Source organism: Erpetoichthys calabaricus, chromosome 7, assembly GCF_900747795.2.
Source record: "Erpetoichthys calabaricus chromosome 7, fErpCal1.3, whole genome shotgun sequence".
Taxonomy (NCBI): domain Eukaryota; kingdom Metazoa; phylum Chordata; class Cladistia; order Polypteriformes; family Polypteridae; genus Erpetoichthys; species Erpetoichthys calabaricus.
Genome location: NC_041400.2, coordinates 122,112,030 through 122,139,120, shown reverse-complemented (window position 1 = coordinate 122,139,120; position 27,091 = coordinate 122,112,030). Strand labels below are relative to the sequence as shown.

The window sequence follows — 27,091 nt, the reverse complement described above, 5'->3', positions numbered from 1 at the left end:
ACTCTGTATATTCAATTAATTAGCATAACTATTCATGCTGGCTCTAAAATCCGTACTAACTCTTACTCTCTCTTCTGTTTCTTTTCCCGGTTTTCTGTGGTGGCAACCTGCGCCGCCACCACCTAATCAAAGCACCATGATGTTCCTATATTGATGGATTAAAACCCAGAAGTCTACATGACCATCATCATCAAGTCCTTCCATGAGAACCCTAAATACAAAGAGAACTGTTCGTTTATGTTAGGTAGAATGCCCAGAGGGGGCTGGGCGGTCTTATGGTCTGGAACCCCTGCAGATTTTATTTTTTTCTCCAGCCGTCTGGAGTTTTTTTTTTGTTTTTTCTGTCCTCCCTGGCCATCGGGCCTTACTCTTATTCTATGTTAATTAGTGTTGTCTTATTTTAATTCTTTCCTTTGTCTTTTTCTCTTTTCTTCATCATGTAAAGCACTTTGAGCTACATTATTTGTATGAAAATGTGCTATATAAATAAATGCTGTTGTTGTTGTTGCATTATAAAAGGGGTCGCCTCACTCCATTCAGGGAGCTGGAGTCGGGTGGAAGAGGACAGAGCTTACAGGAGAGTAGTGGAGGTCGTGAAGAAAAAGATAAGAACTGAATTTACTGTGCTCATTTGTGAACTCTGTGTACTGGAAACAAAAATAAACCGTGTGTTTGTGTTGTGGACATCTGGTGTCGTGTCTGTCTGTGTCCGGGGCATCTTTCACAACATATAGTACAGTATGTTTTGAAACACTTAGTTGCTCAACTCCAATGAGAATATAAAAGGACAATAACAGTAATACATGGATTTATAAAACATCAACAACATTAATAGAAGTTTAAATATGTGATAAATAATAAATAATAACTATGTAAATAACTTAAGAGAGTTAACAACAGGGCATTATACACTTCTAGACAATTTCAATATCCAAGACGTGGATGTACTGAGAAAAAAAAGTATCTCCAAAGTCCCACTGAACTGGACTTTAGACAGTAGTAATGTTTCCCTGACTGAAGCACAGAAAAGAGGCTGTTGGTGGTATGGCTGGTAACTTTGATAATTTTCTTTGCCCTGGTGTAGAAGTTCTTTAGTAATTGGGAGGGCTGTCAGAAATCCTGAAGGCATCTGAGGTGGTAAAGATGTTATTGTGCTTTCTTTACAAAGGTGTTAGTGTGCTTGGAACATGTTAGGTTCACTGTGATTGTTCAGCAAGGTATCTGAAAATGTCCACCCTCTCCACCAGAGTGCTGTTAATACTGAAGGGGTGGTAGTGCCTCTGCTAACAACACCCAAAAAAAAGTCTACAATTGGCTCCTTTATCTGGAAGATATTCATGAGTAAACCGTTGTCATGGCACCACTGTGACAGACTCTGCGCTTCACCCAGGTAAGCCATTGTTGTTAGACATCAGACCTCCCACAGAAATTTTAGTCAACTTTATCCGTAAATATACAAGCTGGACCTGATGGATTTCCCTTTCTAGGGCTGATTACTTTCTTGAAGCTGCTGCTTCAACTGTCAATAAGCATGTGCTGTGTAAGAGTCTACAAATGTATGCACAGATGTTTGATGAATTATCACTGCAACTTAAAAGACATTTTAAAATGAACAGGACCCTGTTAGATTTTTTTCTGTTGATAATGTTATAAATTTAGATCAATAAGGATTCAGATGTTGTTTAAATCAATTGCAGATAAGACTGAAACATTCCCAGATGAGTATGGAAGAAGTCACACAGAGCTTTCTTGCAGTATTTTAACAAATAGCATCATTCAACAATTGTTTTGAACATTCATATTAGCAGTTTTGAAAAAATGCTGTAAAATCTTTTTCTTTTGCACATCATTTGTTTTTTTTGCATTAATTTCTGATGCTGTTTTTGCTCACAGCAAATCAATGACATTTTTGAATTATGTGAAGTACAGCTAAATTAGGGAGGTTAGTAAACGGTGATGGCGTGGCATTAGTGATAAGTGATCCTCTGTCTCCACATGTGTGGTAAGAAAGATTTGGCAAATTGTACAGCTGTGCCTGTGCATAAGTAAAAAAAAATGTCCTCTTAGTCTTTATGAACAAGGTGCAGTTTCCTCTTAACATCTTTTCCCCCTGTGTGTTTTCATTTAGCGACAAAGTGCTTCATACATACATAAATTTATTTTTATTTTATTTATTTTTGTATTTATTTGAAAATACATTAAACAGGCTATGTTCATTAAAGGGTGGAATCAGAAAGCAAAGTAGGATAAGACATGTAGATATCCATTACAATATGGTACAAAAGTCGGATTAGGGTTTCCACATAATAGCAAATTAAATGTGTAACTGCTTTCAGTGCTGGGTTTCGGATAATCTTGAATATTCCATTTTATACTATACACTTCTTTATCTTTTCCCTAATGTATAAAGATGCTCCTTTTGTGTTTTTAAAAATGTTTTGCATCTGAGGCAAAGGCCATCTACTTTTTAAGCCTACATGACCATGAATTGCTATACTGGATTCAGGAAAGGTAAAGAAGCTACAGATGCAACTTTTATTTTAAGACAAATACCATGCAATATAATTAAAGGGAACAGCAAGATATACTATGTATTTATAGATGGAGATGGTCTGTTGGTGTCTGAGGAAAAAAAGAGGGTACCAATAAAGATTATTAGAATAGTCCAAGAAAAGTATGTTGGTGCAAACAGACACCAAGAATTACTGAAATAAATATAGGCTTACATCAGGGGTCAGCACACAGCCCATACCTATTTACATTGGAGATGTACTGTATGTACTAAGTGAAATCATCAGAAATGAAGAGTTACAGGAACTACTGTACTCTTTGCCAATGTTTTAGCCATAGTTTCAAAATCAAGATGTACTACAAAGAAAAGCACTGAACTGGCAAGAAATCATCAGACAGAGAGGATTATAAGTAAATGCCAGAAAGATAGAAGTTATGGTGTACTGTAAAGGAAGAGGATGAAAGAATTAATAATTGTAGACAACAGAAATGTAGCACTAAAACAAGTGAACCATTTTAAATATCAGGACTCCATTTTTGAGGCAGAAGTGGTCTGTAAATAAAGAAGCATATTAAAGCTGAATGGATACAGTAGAAATAAGAGGGAGTAGTTATAAAATGATCAAAGATTACTAAGAATACTTAAGTGTAAGTTGTAAAAGATAATATTCAGACCACTGTTGCTGTATAACTGTAAAACCCTGGTCATCATAAAGAAGGAGGAGGTGATGGAGAAGCTGCTCATCAGAATAGAAATGCACACACTGTGAAGACTGCTGGAAGTCTCTTTCAAAGTAAGAAACCCAAATGAGGTGTCTATACAATAAAAGGGATCAGATTTATTATGGGAAAAGTCAAGGAAAACATACAATTGTTGGTAGAAGAAAGAAGATCAAGAGGAAGGCAAAAGCTTAAGTGGAAAGACTTGATTGGAAGTGGTTTCAAGGTGCTGGGCTTGAGGAAGAGGATGTTGCATACAGAGATAAATAGAGACAGATGGATTTAGAATTGGATTGGTTCCTGCCTTGTGTCCTGTGTTGGCTGGGATTGGCTCCAGCAGACCCCCGTGACCCTGTGTTCGGATTCAGCGGGTTGGAAAATGGATGGATGGATGGATGTATTTAGAATACCAACTAAAAGTTGGTTTCATGTAAACGAAAAGTAAGAAAAAAAGACCATGAATTGCAATACTGTAAACAAGTTTGAATTTTTGGCTTTCAGCTAAAGCTTTGGTCAGAATTTTTTTTAAGGTGTCAATCATTTGTACTTTTATGGTTTGTTTACATTTTCTTGGCTAAAAATGATAGAAACAATTGGTTTCTATCTACTGTTGCAGCTCCAGCCTCTCTTTCCAAACACTAAGAGTCAGAAGCCATCATTTACGTGGTCTGTTGTTGTGAAATTTTAATCACAATACTGTATGTCATTTAAGTCTGGCTGCTGTCAAGTCTGCTCTCATTCTTTTGTAACTCTGAAATGATAACCTTACCAAATACTGACAATCAAAATAAGCTTAGCACAAGACATATATACAGTTAGCTATATCAAGCCATTAACCATTCAAAAAAGCAAAGAATCCCAAAGAGAACATTATAAAGCACCATCTGCATTTTTTTAAACTCATTATAGTACAAGGTTTCAATATAATGTTACTGTGCTTATAAAATGTGAGATAGTAAAAATTCAAAAAAGACAATCCATACCGCTCCATTTAATGAACTAGGAATCACATGGACCTCCAGTATTCAAAGAATTGTTCTTGCACTTCTTTTTCTTTCTTACTATTACAGAGTTAATTGATGTCTGGCTGTGCGGAAAGCTCTCTGTGTCTCTCATGCCTGAATTGTATCCCACAGTTGACATGTGTCTGATTGGCCTCATCACTGTTCTGCTCCTGTCAGCCAATGGCGCGTGCCCACATGGCTGTTCTTTGTCTGTCAGCCCATGGCACTGTTTGCTGTGAGAAGATTCTGAGACCTGATTAAGTTGCTGGGGTAGTCCATGCATCCAATTTTATGCTATAGGAGAGTGTACCACATCATAAGCTCTCCATTAAGAGAAAGATCAGGAATGAAGTCCCAGTGGTTCCAGAGTATTTATGTGGCAAGCAACCCTTAGCATTTTATATATACACTGCTCAAAAAAAAAATGGAACACTTAATCATCACAATCTAACAAAAAGTCATTTAAGCTTCAGGGATCTGTCCAGATAGGAAGCATAAGCGATTCTGAATAAACTACACCTGCTTTGGTATAAATGAAAGTGGCTACAGGTGTACTGGAAAGGCAACAGCAAGACAATTCTACAAAGGGAATGGTTTTGTAGGTGGTGGACACAGACAATTGCTCTCTCCTTATCCCTCCTGACTGATTCTTCTCTAGTTTTGTGTTTTGCTAGTGTCCTTGTCACTGCTGGTAGCATGAGGTGGTACTTGCAGCGGATTCAGGTTGCACAGGTAGTTCAACACCTCCAGAATGGCACATCCATACGTGCAGTCGCAGGAAGCTTTGCAATATCTCCCAGTTCAGTCTCAAGAGCATGGAGGAGATACAAGAAGATGGGCCATTACACGAGGAGAGTTAGACAGGACAGTGCATCAACACAGCAGCAGGACCAGTATCAGCTCCTTTCTATGAGGAGGAACAGGAGGATCACGGCCTATAAAATGACCTCAAGCTGGCTATTGGTGGGCATGTTTCTGACAAAATGGTCAGAAACAGACTCCATGAGGATAGCATGAGGGCCCCGATATCCTCTATTGGTACCTGAGCTCGCAGCCCATCACCATGCAGCTTGATTAGCATTCACCATTCTTCACAAATGACAGTAGGTTCACACTGATTGCATGTGATTGACATGAAAGTGTCTGAAGATGCCGTGGTGAACTTTATGCAGTTTACAGCATCATCCAGCATTACCAGTTTTGGTAAGTGATAATCTGGGGAGGCATATCCTTGGAGGGTTGCACAGACATCCACGTGCTAAGCAATGGTACTCTAACTTCTGTTAGGTACCGGGATGAAATCCTCAGTGCCATTGTCAAACCTTATGCTGGTGCAGTGGGCCCTGGGTTGCTCCTGGTCCAGGACAAAGCCTGGCCTCATTTGGCCAGAACGTGTAGGCAGTTCCTGGATGATAAAAGCATTGATGCCATCGTCTGGAATGCACAACCCCCAGAACTGAGTGCAATTGAGAACCTCTGAGATTTTGTGTATCAGTGCATCCAACAACGCCAAGTACTGCCACAGACTGTCCAGGAGCTCACTGATGCCCTGCTTCAGGTCTGGGAGGAGATCCCCCAGGACACCATTCACTGGCTCATTAGGAGCATGACCAGACATTGCCAGGAGTGCCTACAGGCACGTGGGGGTAATGCTGAGTCACATTATGAGTTGCTGTGGTGAAATTCACACAAGTTGAATCAGCCTGTGACTTCTATTTTTGACTCTAACTTTCGATGTGATGTTGAATCCAGTCCTCAATGGGATAGTGAATTTGGTTTCCATTGACCATTTTTACATCATTTTGGTCTCAATGAATTACACAGCATTACTCAGTAAAGATTTTCCACTCGAATATTTCTTTACTTGAGATCTGATGTGTAATTTAAATGTTCCCTTAATTTTTTGAGCAGTTTATATAGATTCCTGTGTAAAAGACACACCATGTACTGCCATAAGCAGTTACAACTACAGCACTGTTATAACTCACAAAACAACCTTAAGCCTGCAGACACATAAACTAGTACTGATGGAGGATCACAGGAATCGTGGGAAAGAGAGGTCCTTTCATCAGATTGGCTGGCCTAGCACTGCTTCAGCCGTGGAATGGCCAAATGGGGGAGGCAGCTTGATGGATGAGGGCTCCAGGACTCTAAAAATATCCAAATCTTATTATATGATATCATTTACTGTTAAATTCTGCTCCATACTTCTAAAATTTTTATTTTTATTTTACTTCTAAAATAACTTTTTATTTTATACTGTATTGAGGATTTGTTCTCTTCTCTGTATTGTATTGTATTGACCCCCTTCTTTTGACACCCACTGCACGCCCAACCTACCTGGAAAGGGGTCTCTCTTTGAACTGCCTTCCCCAAGGTTTCTTCCATTTTTTCCTACAAGGTTTTTTTGGGAGTTATCCTTGTCTTCTTAGAGTGTCAAGGCTGGGGGGCTGTCTGTTAAAGCCCATTGCGGCACTTCCTGTGTGATTTTGGGCTATACAAAAATAAACTGCATTGTATTGTATTGTAAATAAGAAACAAAAACACTGGCCTACATACACCAACAATTCAGAAAAGCAAATATTTGTAAAAATGAGGAATGGTCAACAGGGTGTGAAGAAGTCACTAGGTCAGTCTCGCCTTTAGAGTGAAATGAAAAGACTGGATAGTCCATTGTTGCTACAGTCTCTTAATTGACAGTGTTATAAGCCTGTCAAATTTTCAGGTCCCTCACTGTCATAGATAACACTTAACAGTGGCTGGAATAATTAATACAATCATCTATGCCACATCTGTGTTTGGAAAATTCCTTCGATAAATTTTAAAAGCTAAGGTACATCAATGTATTTAGAGTCTCTGTAAATGTGCTGCTTACTGTAATGCAACATTGCTTCTTGTATTAATCCATTTTGCAATTTCAGCACATCAAAGAGAAATCAGAACATTTGTATTCACAGAAACCATGTGGAAAATTACATGATCACCATTCCCACTAATATTTGCATCAGCCTCAGTTTCATTATTGCCAAGGGAGGTGACATTAGCCTCCTTATCTTGGTGTTTTCACTTACATTTTCTTCCTTTATAGTATGTTTCTGCTGCAGTTTTTAGATGTACTGCAGCTTATATCATTAAATATACCTGTCATTAATGGCTTTTACATAACTGTGCAAAATGATCAATCACAAAAATGTTACACAGCTACTATTAAATTTAATAAAGTGTGTGTCATATTTTAAAGAAGAAAGATACATTGATGTTTAATGTTAATATATTTTAACTAATGTTTTTCCATTTTTGGAAAACTTGAAATTGATGTTTTCAATGGGGAGGTACATGATGAAAGGGCCCTGGCTGATAACCCTGATTCAAAACCTACCACAACCCTACACTATAGCAAGTTAGCTAAGGAAGGAATGGATTACAGCAGAATTCATCACAATCAATTTATATCTATTACAAAAAAATCTACAGAAAACAAGGAGCACTATGTCCTATACATTGTGCTTCTTTTAATTGGGGTATAAACTAAAGACTTATATATAAAGCCAGGAAATAAAGCAGATATTAACTGCTTGAACACCATGAACCATTTTAAGTGGATTAGTCTCCAATAATGACAGTAGGATGATGAGCACATGCTTTACAAAGGCAATATTTGTAGATTGTTGTAATGCCCAAATACTGTAATGATTGTGTGCAATAAATGTAAGGAGCTTTATAAAAGAAGAAAAGCTAGATGAAAATCAACATCATTCAGCCAGGAAATGTTTAAGTCAATATACAGTAGCTGCCTGTGAACCACGTAAAACATAGTAACCATTCATTTTTATCAAAGATTGTGGCAAATTGGGGAATAAAAAAAAGAAAAAAATATGTGATTCCATAAATATAGTAGTGTTACAGATTCAATTATATGTAAACCTAATTATCTCTTATTTTGAAGGAAGGATGATCTATTAAACCATTATTCAATGGTTTCTTAATTACTGATGTGATGATTTAGCTTTGTTCATTTCTTGGCCTGCATTCTATAGTGAAAGTCATTTTGCTGAGACAAAAGATTGCTGTGTTCTGTTCAGAAGTGCTCCTTGTTTAGAGCCCAATATTACCAGGATAGTCTGTGGCTTGTTACAACTCTACAATGTAAAATACTTAGTTGTAAAATTTACTGGCTAGTATACTTAGTATGAGTGAAAACTTGGAAAGGCTAATAAACAAAAACAAAACCTCAGATTTATACTGGTATGAAGGAGGCAACAAATAAGATTTATTAGTTGACTTAGTAAAAACTTATACACAACATATTAAAACAAAAGTTTATCGATACTTTATATTAGGTAGTAACAGAGCATTAATCATGATAGCATTCAGAGCAAAGCCTGCCCCAGCTGCTGCTTCCGAGCAACTAAATCTGCTTGACGAAGAAGGCTTTGTGTTCTTTTAAGTTGAAGAGTTGAGCTAGAGCGGGATGTTTGCCTGTTGCTATCTGGGCACTTGTAGGCCAAAGATAAACTCCTGATGAATAAACTCTTGTGTCTGTTCCTGCCTGTTCAGCAATAAAGCTAATATTCCGTGGAATCCTGGTCCCATCTTCCTGTGTCCCATGCAACTCTACAGCCAAAGAGGTTTGGAGCATGCATTGATTTTACAGCACGTGCCACATCAATACGACAAACCACCCGGACTGGGACTGGAGTGCAGCCATGCAACTGGTGACACCTCAGCACCACATTGGAACAGTGTTTTTTTTTTTTTTTTTTTTTTTTTTTACTGTGGCTGGAGTGCCAATCCTGCCACAAACCCCCAAGATTTCCCTGTAAACTGGAGGACCTGGTTGCATACCCAGGATGAAGCAATTGCAAGTTAAGGACCCAACAGAGTAGAGTCACTTTTGGTGTTTACGGGATTTGAACCAGCAACCTTCCAATTGCCAGTGCATATCCCTAGCCTCAGAGCCACCACTCCGCCCACAGCCCAAGCTTGACAATATATAGGTTTGGACAGGAATATAAATAAAAAGCTACTTAAGGCAGATGATATTAAGATAGGCGTATTGGCAGATAATCTACAATCCTTTGAATCATTACAGAGGGATTTAGACAGCATACAGGCTTTGGTAGATCTGTAGCTAATGAACTTTAATATAAATAAATGTAAAGTATTACACGTAAGAAGTAAAAATGTTTTATTTGAATACAGTGGAAATGGGAGGTCTGAACATTGAATGCTTATGAGTACGACTTTGGAGTCATAGTGGACTCATCACTGTCATCCTCTAGACAGTATTTAGAAGCCATTAAGAAGACTAGATTATACAACATGATGCGTAGAGTACAAGTCCTAGGTGGTTGTGCTTAAACTTTATAACACACTGCTGAGGCCTCACCTTGAGTACCATGTGCAGTTTTGGTTTCCAGGCTACAAAAAAGACATAGCTGCACTAGAAAAAGCCCTTGAAAAAGCAACTAAGTGGATGCCAGGACTGCAGGGGTTATTAAGACAGATTAAACAGGTGACACGATTGAAGTGTTTAAAATTATGAAAGTAATTAGTACAGTGGATGAAGACATTAAAATGATTTCAACAAAAACATGGGGACAAAGTTGGAAACTTGTTAAGGGTAAATTTGGTACAAACATTAGGATGCTTTTCTTCACACAGAGAATCCTAGATAAGAGAAACAAGTTACCAAGTAGTGTGGTAGACAGTAGGACTTCAGGGACATTCAAGACTAGGCTTGATAGTATTATGGAGGAGTTAAGTGTATAGGACTGGTGACCTTTGATGTGGTGAATGACCCGTTCTAGTCTAAAATTTTCTGATGTTCAGTAACTTCACCAAACTCAATGAAATGCACTGAAGTAAGCAGGGAAGTCTAATTTTAACTAATACAGTTTTAATTGGATTATAATGGTGTGATGATTTTTTTAAGTGTTGCTGATGACTAGGGAAATATCTACCAACTATGCTAGACTGTTTATTGTGGCCAAAATGTGATTTGAACTGCAAGCTAGCAGTGCTAACCACCAGTGAACCACTGTGTCTCGCAGAGATAGAATTAATAGAAATTAAATATTAGAACAGTAAAATTTCTTTCAAACAGGAACATAATTTTACTAAGGCTTGCATTTCCCACACAGATTTGATAGCTGGAACTCACCTCCAACAAACTTAAAAGTACATGTGATGCATTAGTCACTGCCTCGCACTCAAAATAGGAGGCAGAGTCTAAGGACTTCAGAAAAACTAGCTTTATTCATCTCAAAACAGGAACATCAAGATTATTTATTGCAGCGGAAGCTTCCACTCTACTACACATACACACACAGCAAACGTGCATTGCCGGGTCCAGGTCAGTGGCCAAGTTATAATATTTCCTGCATCATCCATCGGGTGATAGACGTGCTGCGCAATGAGTCGATGACCTTGCAGTTGCCTCTGTGGTGCTGCAAACCTATGGCTGCCACAGTGACGGACAAGTAGCCCTCGACAGACACATCAGTCGCATTTCGGCGTGTTGCCCCATTGGGGAGGGTCTCTAAAGAGTTAAAAAATCTCACAACATCAAACCTATCCCTAAATCCCACCCAACCCCCTGCTGCCCAACACTTTTAATTGCTCATTGCCACTGCTATCAAATATGTGTAGCACTAAGGCATGTGGATTCTTCACTCCTACCTGCATTAGTGATGTCATGTTGGCCTTGCAAAGCATCATGAGGAAAAAAGTTCTCCTAAGCTGGCCGCAAAACAAATTTCCAGGAAAACGTTTGACAGACAAGCATATTCAATGATAAAAACACTTAGGCAAATTTTGTGGATCAACACTATTTACCAGTCATATGTTTAATGATATTCATCTATTTAATCCATATTACTAACCGAGAATGCTAAACCGGATGATGGACGCAGGCACATCCGGCCATGGGCCGTAGCTGCAAAAAGACGTACTGCGCAGGCGCAAAAAGAGTCCGCGAGAGGCGGATGAGGAGCCGCGAGAGGGGGACAAAAGAGCCCGCGAGAGGAGGATGAGGGGCCGCGAAAGGTGGACAAGACCACAGAAAAAAGACAAACGAGCACCGAAAAAAGGAAAAGAAAGACAAACGAGCACAACAGCAAGGCAACCCCCCCCCCCCCCCCCCCTACAGGCACCGGACGGGACACACACCAAGAGGGGGATTCAACAAGCCCATGGAACACAAAAAAAAGAACATAAAACCACCCCACAGACCCTACAAGCAAGGGACGGGACACACACAAAGAGGGGGATTCAACAAGACACAGGAACACAAAAACAAAGAAGACGCTCGCGCAACAACAATCCTCTACCCCCCCCCAAACACACACATCCATAAGAAGTGACACCCAAAGCCACATATTCTAAAGTGAACATCAACACCTTCACACTAGACAGCATAGGTGTCAGCATTGGTGGATCTCCTTACAATAAAGAACTATTAACCGTTCAACTGCAGAAAAGGAAACATATTAACAGTGACTGCGATCCTCCTTATTACTTATCCATATTTCGCATGCTGAGAAAGAAACAAGTCATGAATACACGGTCACGGGTACAAAACGAAAAGGAAAGGATAACAGGAACAAACACACGAACACGAAAGAAACAACAAAATACACGGCTATGCAGTATAGGTGGATCTCATTACAATAAGGCACTATTAACCGTTCAACCGCAGAAAAGACTCCATATTAACAGTGAGTGCAATACTCCTTATTACTTATCCATATTTCTAAAAGAAAAAATGTCTTGAATCCAAAAACGCAAAGCTCAACTAAAGCTTCTAACTAACGATGTACCTAAAAGTAAAAACTTTATGAACTGCATTAGATCCTACAATAGTTCATTTGCTTTTCAATCTACCGGAGTAAATATCAGGCCACCAAAAGGCAATGGCCCATACTGCTTTCCCATATGTGCACAAATATTGCATCGCATTGGAACAGTGCACCCTGAAACAAATCAACAACGCAAATATGCACAAATCTACATCCTAGATCCACATGACGCAAGCTATCAATCAAAGTGCTGCATCGCAACAGTCACGGATTCAAAACGAAACACCTCCCGTCTCAGACATACGTTAACGGCAAGGACGGCTACAACGAGCTTCTCACACAACACAGGCAAATCGATTACAGCTCCAAAACAACACGTCCCAAATACTACACATGCAACAACGCGCCTCTCAAACGGCACAAGCAAAACATACACCAGGAAAATTCATTCGGATTAATGAATGTCATTTGCAATCATTGTCATTCAGTTCACTTCCCTGAAGAAACAACTGGCAATACAAGTAATACATTTACACATTGTTGTCAAAAGGGTCAAATTAGACTGCCTTCTTTACATTCATATCCTGAATATCTACAGAAGCTTACAACTGACGATGTACCTGAAAGTGAAATCTTTATCAACTGCATTAGATCCTACAAATCGGTATCCACTATGAACATTAACGGTGGCACTGCACGTGACATCCGTCTTGAAAAAATGTTAATTTTTGATGAATGTACAATGGCATGAAGTCACTTACTCAACACCATTCATAAACTTCTACAAACGTTTATGAATAATAATATTCGATTTGGAGGAAAGGTACTTTTATGAGGAGGAGATTTTAGACAGTGCTTAGCTATTCTTCCAGATGCCATGCACTCAGCTATTGTTCAGTGCACCTTAAAATACGCAGACAATTGGCATTGCTTTCAAAAGATACAGTTAGTAAAAAAGATATGATGTCCAGAAACAGATCATAACAATTGCTTATTACAACTGAGAGATGGTACACTCACCAATACAGATGGACTTCATCCACATATTATTACAATTCCTCAAGCCTTTATCTGCGACAACTTAGTTACAGACAGATTTGGAACAGCAATCTCATTAGACCAAATGCCCCTTTTAACACAACGCACTATATTATGTCCAAAAAATATTAATGTGCAAAACATAAATACCCAAGTCATTCCATTACTTCCTGGAGAGACACAACTCTTTCTAAGCTCTGACAAACTTGACTCTGATCACAACAATAACCATCTTCATTGACCTTACAAGTTCTGAGCTGGAATTACCTTTTACACTTAAACGGCGTGTACAAAGAAATTTTCAAATAAACCTTTACACTGTGCCACACACTTTATTGTTTGCTTTCTATTTGCATCATCTACACCGTCACACTATTCTATATCTCATTCATACATCACGCTCTTTGTCATTCCCAACACCAGGGGTTGGCGAGCGAAGCGAGCAGGGGGCGGAGCCCCCTAGTTCTGTACTAACACATAAAGCAGAGCTTTCAGTCTATAAGCACAATTCATAACTCAAATAAATTACAGGAGGCAAAACCTACTACAAAATCTTAACAATGGCACCACCGTTAATCTGATGTTTTTGATATTACTGTATATTGATAAAAGTTTTCAGGATGGTGAAAGACAAATCTAACTGAGGAAAAAACAAATTCTCATTATTTAGGGTATTTAAAAGTCAAACTGATTATTTTGGCTATAGTACTCTTAGGGCCCATTCATACCTAAGTGTTTTTCTAGAGTTTTAGTGCTAGACCAGAACATTCCTAAATAGCTTAAAAAGTTACTTCCTGTTATTTTCAATTACACTATTTACACCTAAGCATTTTAGCAGCAGTTTGAATGTTTATGGCCAAAGACTTGTTTCATTGAAATGAACGGTAACACATCAAAGACTTGTTTCATTGTAATCAGTGGTTAACATGCATAAAACACTGGTAAAAGAAAACTAAAGAGCATTTTTGAAGCAAGTTTACAGGATGTCAATGCCTCTTCCTGGTTAACACTAGAATTATCAGAGCCTATGAAAAAACGTATAGATCCGACACACCTTAAATCCCATCGCACCTCTCCACCAGCGTCTTTTGTCCTGTAAATGTGCCGATAAAGACAAGCAGCCTGCTATTCCATCCCCCAACCGCCACAGAACGTGCACAAAGTTATCCCAGCTCATGCCTTGATTATCTGGGAGTGAAGTGCTAGAGTTTTAGAGTGGAAATAATAGATCGTTATTTGGAACAAATGCATTTCATGTGTGTTCCGTTTCCACAATAATCTGTGTAAACACATTGTTAAAACAGAAACGTTTTTCATATTTTAGTAGTAAATGACAAAATGTTGGCATAAACTATATAATGTGTGAAGCCTGAAGTCCAAAGATCAAATAAACACTTTCACAAAAGGTTCAAGGATAAGACAACAGCTTCCGTGGCGTCACGGTAAGATTTGCTGACTTTTAATCAAGAGTACCCGGTTCGATCCCGACTGACTCCTATATTTGCTGTTTTCAGTAGTGAGCTGCTCTTATTTTTAACATTATACAATAAACACATACAATTGGTTTGCATCTGTAACAGACGGTGTACATTTATAGTACTTGATCTATTATTTCCACTCTAAAACTCCAGCGCTTCACTCCCAGATAATCAAGGCATGAGCTGGGAGAACTTTGTGCCTGTTCTGCGGCAGTGGGGGGATGGAATAGCAGGCTGCTTGCTGCTTGTCTTTATCTGCACATTTACAGGACAAAAGACGCTGACGGAGAGGTGCGATGGGATTTAAGTTAGGCTGGATCTACGAGTTTTTTCACAGGCTCTGGTAATTCTACTGTTAAAGCAGTTAGCTCACTGAAACTTGAAAAAGAAAATAAAAAGTGTTGTTGTGCATTGGACGTCTAATGAAAGATTATGGTATTTAGCTAGCAATCAAGTGACAATGATGTAACAAAAGTTATAGGGTATGCATTTAGCTTTAAACATGTTCAAATTTAGACAGAGTACTAGAGCAGGGCTCTTCCTCACAGCATCATATGGGAGTTGTGTGTGCCTGTGTATTTCTAGATGGATCAGTATTATTGAAAGTGCTGAACTGTGTATTTTAACCTGTTTTAAATACTTAAAATGTTTCATTGACACTTCTCAATTAAGAAAATACATTTAATCATTTATGAAGTAAATAACATCCATCCCCTTTTTCATCCTTAATCCAACTGAACATATATTTAGCAAATACCTGGATTAAAACTAAACAGATACTTTATTAATAGGTTTCTGTTTCTGGATTGCACACAGCACACTTTTCTGCTTGGCTGTACGACTGAGCCCAGAAAATGATTGGTGCACCGTCCACCACATGTGCTTTTTGCTTTACACCAAGTGCTGCTGCTGCTGGTGACACTAAATTTGCCCCACAGTACATACAGGATTAAATGTATATGAATACAATGAATGCTCAGTACTTTCTCTGCTGTGTATGATAACATCTTCATTAGCTGTTACTAGACAACGTTTTTTGCAAAATAATGCAATGATTGTTATTTTACATATCACTACTTACTTGCTTATGTGTTTATCAACACCCATGTGTAATCCTGGAATTTTTTCAGGATGCTGTTTGCTTCATAGAGTCCAGAATTATTCTCTCGACTCTAACCCTAATCCTTTGCTGCAGAAGAAGGTGAACCCAAGACAGTCACTTGTATGTTTGTTCATGCTGAAGACACCTACTCTTCAGTACTGTGACTGCCAGGATTAAAAGCACTATAGTCACAGAAGATAGTCTGGAAACACAACAATGACCTCACAACAAAACAGCCTCTCACAGCCTGTAAAACAGAAAAGATGTCAAACAAATTTTCCCCGGAAAATGCTTCTTTGAAAAATGTTGGAAAATGTTTGAAAATGCTCAAAAACACCTGAAAAGCACCTAAGAAATGGCCCAAAAAAGCCCAAAAAATGTTTGAAAAACGCTTTCAAAAGACCATTAAAAAGCCTGAAAAATGCTAAACAAACATTGGAAATTTACAACATTCAAGTATGAATGGGCCCTTAAACCTTTCATTCAGGAACTAATATGGATTGAAATAATCTAACTCTATAAAATGGATTTTGAAAACAATACTTCCAGTAGTATAATGGCACAGCAGACTATCGTTAAGACTTCATTTGGACTCAATGGTAAAGTGGATACTATTGTAACAAGGTAATCTTTTCAAAAGAAAAGACACATATATAATAAGTGGGTAAAATAAAGGAATAATTTGTGAGAAATAAAAAAATCAACAAATTTTACTTCTATTATAGAGAAAAAGGACATAAGCTAAAATACCATGACCAAAACACAATATTTTTTTTATATATTGAAAATTATTGGGGCATTAGGAATATCTGAAATCTGAGGAATGAATCTCTTTATATTTACAGACACTGGGGTTTTGAAGGAAATGGCACAAAGATATAGTCCATTGGGTTATGACAGCATAGATGAGGGCAAATAAAGTAAACAATAGGGACAAGGAATTGATAACAAGGAATTGAACTAGAAAAGTGCCATTTTAGATGCTGTTTATTTGTAAAGAATAATTAAGAAAACAAAGACCATGAAGTCATATCTATGAGAAGAACATTAGAATGTCTTTTACTCACAAGTAAACTATGCAAAGGTGATGTAATAGCTACAAAAGTAATTTGCCAATAAAACAATAACCAGATTAATTAACACACTTATTATTTACCTAGATAGACAGAACTTTATTTTTACCCAGGGGAAATTTGGCTTTTTATAGAAGCTCTTTAAATAGTGAGAAATATAGTTCTTCTGTAAAAACCTGTTTAATTTCAGAAAAAAAGGGAACTAAGGCCTATGTGGACTGCAATAGACACAAGTCAGGAACCAGCCCAGAACAAAATACCAATCTATCGCCAGATATGAACACAAAGTTTGTTCTGTCGCGATGGGCCAATCAAAGTAAAAGCCATCTTTCAGATGTGGGAGAGAAACTGTATTACCTGGAAAAAATCTGCTGAGACAGCTGCAGCTGGGCTAGTTTTATAGTTCATGACTGTGGAGTCCTGTCTATGCAATTACATAGTAACAGCAACAGGGTGAATAACAATTAAAAAAATAAATTTTTAAGTTATATTAAAATCCTGCTGCAAAAATATGTCACAAATAATACAGTAATTATGTACACATGACAGTAATGAATGTATAAACATATTTCTAACAACATCCTAAATTTATTTGAAAGAATATCACAATAATTTTTTGCTGTAGTGAATCTATTTCACAAGAACTTGTATTGAATATTAGTTTAGTTACCTACATTACACGTCATTTTAAAACAACATTCATCTTCATTGAAAAAAAAAATCTGTCAAGTAGTCTTCACTTTTAGATACTCTGAACTAATATTAATAGGCAACACCATACTAATAAGCTTCCTTTGTGGGAGGTATGCTGGATGAACAGCGTCATATGTTTGATGGGTTGTTCAGCAAAGAAAAATACAGACAGCAGCTTCTTTTTCCATTTTTAACATGGGGCTTAAGGCACAATTACAGAAAATATGAATGTGACTAGAAGACTGAAAAATATTCCAAAGATGGTTTTATTTTGCCTTGTTTTCAAGATTGTATGTGATTTCATAATGACTGGAAACATCACTCCATGCATTTTTAATTAGTTGTCACAGTCAGCAAGCAGTTGCACCATAGAAATGCGGGGGCGATCTATTTACTGCCGCACAGATACGTCAACACTGACTTTCCTCACTTCAGATCTGCACTATTCATTTATTCTCCATGGCAACCACAATGACATGGCAAGCGCACACGAAAGGCAGACAGGGAAGGAAATATATTTCTCCCTTGCATTGAAAATGTAGAATCCCCTAAGAAACTGCTATCCAATTTCAAGTCTTAAAAGCAAATTCTCTAAGCTCATAGTATTTACGTATTCAAAACCTGTCAAAAGCCTTAAGACTGGCAGAGAACATAAAGAGTAACATTGTGCAACATACTGTTTGATTTAGCTACTCACTGACAATGATAATTGAAACGCTTCCTTTAAAGGCAAATTTTAACATTAAATAGGCACTGTCATAACTACTCCATGATGAAGAATAAAATAAGAGCAGACAAAAAGAAAATACAGAATGGTCCTATTCCACTGTGGTTACAAGGATTTTTTACTTATAATTTTAAGACAACAGTATTAAAAAGTACAACACAGAGCTTCTGCTGTTTTCTTATTTGAATCCAATTAATTAATCAATTAAAAATGATTCAGTGGGCTGTAATGGACTGGCACCTTGCACAGGATTGGTTCTTGTTTTGCTCACAATGCTGTCTGACAGATTCTAGCCCCTGTGACTCTGAATTGAATTAAGTGGATTGCAGAATATTATATTTTGTCTGCTGAATATATTAGCGCTGGACTGCAGACATAAGAGCTTAAATGGAAGTGGAAAGACCAAGACACTGAAAGTATGAGTTAAGCCACATGGAAAAGAAAAAGTAGAATATGGCTGTAAAATAAATTAGGCAGCAGAGTGTGACATGGTTTTAAAAATGGCTAACAATGATTTTAATATCTTTTTAGATAAAGGAAGCAAAGCAAAGAAAAATGTAAGACTCATGTTTAAACAAAACTAAAATCTGCAAAGCAATAAATTAGATTTGTGGTGGTTTTTGGGTTGGGGAAGTCACAAAGTATATTGACTGGCTATATAATGTACCATAGAGTGACTATGAAAACAATCACTGGCTTTATTTTGGGACAAGTTAAAAGAAAGATAAGTCTTTTATTTAAGTGTATGGTGTGAAAAGAACCAGGATAGCAATAAAAGTTTAAAAGAATCTGAACACATTACTGAAGCAAGCATCTAAAATATCTACTGTCCCTTTGTTCCCAAGTCAGTCTGCTTTATTTTGACTTGCTGATGCAGATCCATACAAAAACAGAAAGGCCCCCTCATGTCTATCTATCCTTTTATCATGTAGTGACACGGAAAAGTAATAAAGAGAAATACAGTAGTATTGTCATATGTGCAGAGTATAGTGAGACTCTTTTTTGCATGTCTGATCAACATGAAACATGATGCTATCCTCCAATATGATAAAGAAGAATCTATTAAAGTACATAATTACTTAATAGCAGTACTCCTGTAATATTTCAAAGACATTAGGTTAATAACACTACTTTGGATTTCTTTGAATGAATGTGGATATGTATATGTGTGTGCATTTTGATTAAGCATTTAGGGATGATATACTGCCAGGAAAGGCTCCAGCTCCATGCATCACTGAAATGGAATATGTGAAATCAGTAAATGATGGGAATATTTAAAGGTTAACTTGTTCTCAGTTTGTCCGTATGTTATTATTATTTCCAAGATATTAAGCCTGTAGATGAAAAATATCCAGCCAATACAGAAACTGTTAATGCTTTTAACAGAAAAATAGATACAATTTAGTCAGAAAATTAAGCTTATTTACATATAGTATCTTTAAAAAGACATTGTCAGAATCCTTAAAAGAAGAAATATTAATCAAGGTATGCATTTTAAAAGTCAAACATATGTTCAATAACAGTATTGTTTGCTTGCTGTGTTAATTCATCATTAGTTTTTCTGAAAGCAAAGTAAATCAGCTGATGCAGAGTGGAGTATACAAACCTGACTAATGATGAAATAAAATGCAATTAAATTTCCAAATTTCAAACTATGCTGCATAAAGAAGGCTTGTTAATATGAGCAGTACACCATTTTTACACAATTTAGGACTTTTTCTACAGGCCAGGTTAATTTAAATCAAACCATTGGCTTATGAGTCTAATATTTACATGGTTTTGCTTCCCTTCATTAGAACTTCTTCTTCTACATTTATCTATAATGGGCCAATAATAACAACTACTCGAGTCAGTAGTTGTGGCGGATCAGTGCTTATCCCCACCTCCTCCCCCATGTTTTCCGCCTGGAACTGTTTATGCATAGTCAGCATTGTGCTATTGATTGCATTGTTCAGTCATCAAGCATGAGCCTTCCTTTCTGAACTGCAAAGAAGCCTAATAATGGTAAAGTCAAACCGAATTCTTCAAGCATTAATTGAGCATGATTTTTCTTTTTTTTTTTTTTAAACTTTTGCATTAGATACATATCCTAAAGTACAAAACTTTCCGAAAGCTATTAGTGGACCTTATTTAGTCACTAGCCTAATTATTCTGAATAATAATCCCACAGAAAAAAGTACTACACAAAGTCATTAAAGCTTGACTGTTATAGTTCTAAGATGAAAACAAACCATGACATCTAAGAAAATAATACATAGTGCTATGTTTGTAAATGAAAGACACTGTTGGGAGATTCTGTAAGTAATGCCCTATCCACAGCTGATGACCTGCTGCTAAATGACTGGTGACTATAAACTGGACACATCTGTGAGTGAATGATAAAGGCCAGAGGCAGTAGATTGCTATTCTATTCAAGCCTGTGTCCTGCTTTATATCCATTACCCCATAAGCCTCACCAGAGGAACAATATGGTTACAGAAAAAAGACAGAAGGGTGACAAAAATAACTACCCAGAGGAGCTCAAAATATGAGCCTGTAATGCGGTCTTGGTAACAATTCAGGACATTTCACTGCTAATCAAACATATCTCTGCTGTTTTAAAAAGCCATTATGTAAGATGATAAATTATTTATACTCACCCAATATGAGTTTCAGTTGTCTTTCCTTCTCCTGAAAATACACATCTGGCAGCCAACATGTCTCCATGTCTTATATCAACACCTTTGTTTGCTGGGTAGAATGCCTGTGGAAATTAAACAAGGAAAAAGTGAACACTAAGTAATCAATACATATTAGAGAGGCAAGTACCCTATGAATGTTCAATGAAAGCCCAAAAAAAAAAAAAAAAACACCAAGAGAATTTCTGGAAACATGCTGCCTTTGTTGTCTGTAACTATACTATTTCCACTGCATACTATATCTTGCAACTTTCAAAATCAGTGGATGGAAAAGTCCTCAAATATTCACAGCATAATCATTTAATAACAGGACAGTGTCTGAAAGTCAGATGGCTTTATAAAATACTAGCATAATGTAAAAGATAACTGTGAATCTAAGTCTCACGCATAATCTATAAAACATTTAGTGATTAAAAATGTAGTCTGCTCCTAGAAGGCAACCGTCGTAAAATTGATTTGGGGGAAAAACTACAATTGTGCACTGCAAAATATCACAGATAGTCAGTTTACTTCATAAGCTTGGTATTAACATGCATGCAAATAGTCAGTGAGATCTAATGCTTAAAGCACCAGACTTTTAACCCAAAGACTACTGAATCAATACCCTCCTCTGACTCTCTCTTTGATCCTGAATAAGTCACTTAATATGCATATGCTCCAAATGTAAATACGAATCAATGCAAACTGACAGACTTAAATATCGAAGTTTTATAAAGCCTGGGAGTGAAGATACTTATAGAAGAAGGTGTTCTGTAAAGTCAGTTTGTGTCTTTGTAGACTCTAACTAAATTCTAACTACAGTATATCATAGTATTTGGTAACAGTATATTTTTATATGTGTACAGTGTAATATGCTGTTGGCTTACATATGCTAAAATGCACTGAATTAAAAAAAAGACAGAATTTTTTTTTGGTATGTAATATTTGAATGATTTTTAATTGCCAAGAAATATTCTTGCAGAAAAAAACAAGGAAATAAAACATTAACAAAAATGAACAGGGAAAAATGAACAACTTGTGCAGATAAAACACATAAATGTTTTTGTCTACTGAAGAATTATTATTTAATAAGTAAGCCAAAGTTATAAATTAAAATTAAAAAGTGTTCTGTGTAAGTTTATTAATAGGTATTTTGTTGACTGATAAAGTATACATATGTTACTGTAACTCATTCAAGCTGCTTAAATAAGATTACAAAGGTTATTAGAACATAACCATTAATATACATTTATAAAAAACAGAGGAACTAAGTTTTAATTCTTTTTCAAATGCTGCATAATGCCAGTATTACTATAGCTCTGGCATGCATTAACCTAAAATGACTGCAGCCATCTGCCCACTCCAACATTGATGGTAAAAGGTAGTCCAAAAATCACATACACTCACAAACTGTTTTGCTGTGGGTTGTATATAAGCAACAAAAAGATACAGATATTTTATTCATAACATTTACAACAACAGCTAAAAATGCGTAAAGTACAGCTTACTTGGGGAAGCTGAGGACTTTGTCTACCTATTAAAGTCCATTTTCCTCCACGTACTCTATAGCCACTTACGACTTTTCCTGAGGAAACAGAGTAAAAAAATGACTATTAACTTAAAAAACCACAAACAATTTTTAAAACACAAAAATTGACATAAACATGTTTTTAATTTTATGAAAATAAAATGATCTTTGTTTAAATACGAAACATTGCATACTTCATAAGAAGCTATTTTTGCCTTCACTATTAAATGGTCTATTTATAACATCCAACAATAAAAAAATTACAGGGGGCAAAAAAGAAGGAAAATTCTACAGATGCTCATATAAGTTAGCACTTACCTAAACGGTGAGTGTGTGTTCGGAATGCAAAAGGATGCATGGCAGATGTTCTGTAAGAACAGGCAATGTCAGCATTAACTACTGTGGAAGGAAGAAAAAAAAAGTCACACTTGAGAACATACAACATAACAATATATCTGGTGTCTGCGCATAAAGGAAAGTGGCACATTCAAGCCATGTGGGAAAGGACTAATTTTCTGAAGCATGAGGTTTTAGTAATATCTAATACTATAATTAATAAGCAGAGGTCCACACTGCCTTCCTTATATTATTTTCATGTTATCCCTTAATGATAGTAAAAGCTTGCTCCAACAGAACCTTTTAATTATCGGCTACATAAGATATAAATTTACCTTTGAACCTCAAAAAGGGCCATAAAAAGAGTGAGGCCAAGACAAATTGACAGTGTTTCAGTGGAATGAGGTAAGTGACAACAAGAACTATTCTCTTGTCATTGTTTCTCCACTAGATTAGTGCTTCTTTTAAAAGTGAAAATAATAATATCTATAGCCCACAAGCTTAATGCAAGTAGCTCTTCAAAGTGTTTTCCCAAAATTACCTGTAATATCAATTGAATATTTTTAAGCACACTGTTCAATTTATAATGATGAAATTATACATGTTCCATGAATCTCAAAGAGAAAAATCAGAAAATAAAAGTAACAGACACTGGAATAGATGGATATACATCACACTAAATAATAAAGCTGAATAATAATTTAACTGCTTTTTAATATAATTTTTCTAATTGAGAGGAGCATGATATGGAGTTTGTCATAGTAGGACCTTGTAGAAAGGTGTGACAGGCAGAGAATGCTAACACACGTTTTCATTTCTCAAATCAAAATAATTAAAAACTGCTAATACTGTATATATAAAAAGGTGGCATAGTGTTAGTGCTGTTGCCTTGGAGTATGAAGAACAAGGTTTGCGCATTTGCATACAAGCATGCACATTTACATATTCTACCCATGTTTGCACAAGTTTTCTCTAGGTGCTCCAGAGCTTTCTCTCACTGTCCAAAGACATACAAGTTAGAATAACTGGTAACACTAAACTGTATGTTTTTGCCCTGCGATGGGCTATCGTCCTGTGCAAGGTTTGTTCCTGCCTTGCGCCCTATGCTAGCTACAATAGGCTCTGAGACACCCACCCCCTACCTCAAACCACCAACCCTAGTTTGCATTAAGCTGGTTAGAAAATAACATGACAATATATAAGAACATGTCTGTGGACTGTGAGAGGAGAAAGGGAACTGAAGAGACTGAGAGGCAGAGTACCTGTAGTTTCACAGATTATTAAAAAAACCTATTAACTGAGAAACCTTAAGACTATTTAATTCTTATAGGTATGTGAATAATTTGCTTATTATGTCCAGTACCGATTACAGTTTGACATCAATAAAAATGGAGACCATTCATTTCCAGCCTGTGTGACTTAATAGAGATCCAAACCACAGGTGGATTATAAAAGAAAGTAATGCATGCAAATACAGTTTCTGTTATCACATGGTGATATTTGATTTTATTCAGTGTTAATTGAGGCACAAAAGAAACAATGGCTTGAGGCAGAGCTCCATGAGAAAAAGGTTTAACTCCAAAAGCAAGAAAAAATAATTTGCATAAAAAGAAAAAAATATAAGTAGAACAAATCCTCAGAAGTACTTTTCATTTCCCCCGACTCTATCTTAAAATGTGAACAACATTGAAAGAATGTAAATGCCTTTCATTCTCATTAAGAGTGGGACAATAAGAAATGTGTGCTTCCATACCATTTTTTCCTGGTGGTATCACAGCATCTCTTGACATGAGGAGATATATGCCAGCAGTCAACGGCTGTCTGAAACAAAATACAGTAAATAGCACTATCACTATTAGGATACTGAAATGTTCATAAACAGTTACATTACTTTTAACATCATTTGGTTCTGATGGGATGATTGCAATGCAAGTGGCAGAGATGGTTTTTAGGTCTTTAGAGGTAAAGTAGAAAAAAAGTGTAACATTGTTAGGATTAATGCATGAATTAACAACAACCAGAATACCTAAACCAAAATTTAAACCAAAAGCCTAAACATAGCAAAGGTCAAAACTCAAAACGTTTTTTGTGCAATATCATGTGTTTTAGTATTTGTCTTTAATATTTCAAATTTTGTACGCTAGGAGTGTATGCAATCATGTTTTATAGAGGCAGGGAGGTGACACCAGAGGTCCCAAACCACATTACCAAAAATGTTTATTTTTTGCAACTTCCTATAAAGAATATGGCACTCTCTATACACACCAACACAGTTCATAAAAAGGACAAACAAAATAGTGATGCAGTGATGTCATCAGAATAACAGCAAGGATTTATTTAGTACAAGAAAAACATTAAAATTAAAAAATGACAGTAAAAAGAATTTCTAACACTCTCAAAAGTTCTTCCCATATCTATGCCTCCACATACCACATGTATTCTTAAATGTCTAAGAACAAATTTCAGCAACATTTCTAAGTGACAGCATGTAAAAGAACAAACTGAAAATACCATTTTTTAATAGCACGAAGCTAAAAGAAAAAGCCCTTGTGTAAAGTAGTGAATGGTGAAGAATAATAAAGTAAATAAGAAGAAGTCCATACAAGTTGGTCAGGATTAAGATCACATTCAGTAGTACAGAGGGTGTCAAGGACCCCGAATGGAAAGACTGACCTCAACATCTGCTGGTAGGTGGTGGGCACAAAAACGCCTTAATAAAATATCTGGACAATGTAATGTTATTAACTTTGTCAGCTTTTCATACTAGCATGGAGGCATAAATGCATTCCTCACATGCAAACTTGGCTTGACCTTGGGTTTAATTATGTTCAGCAAGACTAGATCAATTTTTTTGGTTTATAATTACGCTGATTTTTCTTTCCTATATTCCTAACACTCTTGGCATATTAATGTGTGCTGGATGCACTTATTGCATCTCATTTTAGGCATCCTCTTTGATATATAGCAGGAACTCAAATCTTTTACTTATTTATCAAGAGAATATATGAATATCATTTTGGGTGTATCAATGACTTACATATGCATGAAATTATTGTGCAGCGTATAAATTATTGTGTTTATGCCAGTCGGTCAAAACATTGACAATTTTTACCAAAGATGTTACAGACAAACATCAAAAAGCAGAATGTTTTTCCTGGAGAAGAGATGGTTTCAAGATGGCACAAAATGTGGCAAGGGCCTACCAAGTCTAATATGGAAAGTGAGTACATTTCTACACATGAATGTGCATACACACACAGGGATTCCTGTACAATCATGGCCGAAATTATCGGCACCCCTGGAATTTTCCCAGAAAATGCACCATTTCTCCCAGAATATTATTGCAATTACAAATGTTTTTGTATATACATGTTCATTTCCTTTATGTGATTTGGAACAACACAAAAAAACAGAGAAAAAAAGCCAATTCTGACATCATGTCACACAGAACTCCAAAAATGGGCCGGACAAAATTATTGGCACCCTTTCAAAATTGTGAGTAAATCGTTTTATTTCAAGCATATGATGCTCGTTTGAACTCACTTGTGACAAGTAACAGTTGCTGGCAATATAGCAATCACACCAGAAGCCAGTTAAAATGGAGAAAAGTTGACTCAACCTTTCTGTTGTGTGTCTGAGTGTGCCACACTAAGCATGGAGAACAGAAAGAAGAGCAGAGAATTGTCTGAGGACTTGAGAACAAAAATTGTGGAAAAATATCAACAATCTCAAGGCTACAAGTTCATCTCCAGACATCTTCATGTTCCTTTGTCCACTGTGTGCAACATAATCAAGAAGTTGACAACACATGGCACTGTAGCTAATCTTCCTGGACGTGGACGGAAGAGAAAAATTGATAAAAGACTGCAACAAAGGATAGTCCGAATATGGAAAACAACCCCAATCAACTTCAAACCATATTCAAGCTGTTCTGCAGACTCAGGGTGCAACAGTGTCAGCTTGAACTATCCGTCGACATCTGAACGAAATGAAACGCTATGGCAGGAGAGCCAGGAGGACCCCACTGCTGACACAGAAACATAAAAAAGCCAGACTGGAGTTTGCCAAAATGTACTTGAGGAAGCCAAAATCCTTCTGGGCGAACGTCTTGTGGACAGATAAAACCAAGGTAGAGCTTTTTGGTAAAGCTCATCATTCTACTGTTTACAGAAAACAGAATGAGGCCTACGAAGAAAACACAGTACCTACAGTCAAACATGGTGGATGTTCTAAGATGTTTTGGGGATGTTTTGCTGCCTCTGGCACTGGATGCTTTGACTGTGTGCAAGGCATCATGAAATCTGAAGACTACCAAAAGATATTGGGGCGCAATGTAGGGCCCAGTGTCAGAAAGCTGGGTCTGCGTCAGAGGTCATGGGTGTTCCAGCAGGACAATGACCCCAAACATACCTCTAAAAGCACTCA

At 36.8% G+C, this 27,091-nt stretch overlaps 1 protein-coding gene across 8 annotated transcripts in view; it reads right to left on the bottom strand.

Moving 5' to 3' along the window:
* pam (peptidylglycine alpha-amidating monooxygenase) overlaps positions 1-27,091 on the bottom strand; it is a 392,585-nt gene that overhangs the window by 93,088 nt on the left and 272,406 nt on the right. For all 8 annotated transcript variants that reach the window (XM_028805293.2, XM_028805296.2, XM_028805297.2 and 5 more), the window contains exons 9-12: positions 24,420-24,487; positions 22,649-22,729; positions 22,311-22,387; positions 20,785-20,888 (exon numbers count right to left, since the gene is read on the bottom strand). In XM_028805293.2, coding sequence (XP_028661126.2) covers positions 20,785-20,888; positions 22,311-22,387; positions 22,649-22,729; positions 24,420-24,487 — 330 coding nt within the window. The remainder of the gene's footprint in view (positions 1-20,784; positions 20,889-22,310; positions 22,388-22,648; positions 22,730-24,419; positions 24,488-27,091) is intronic.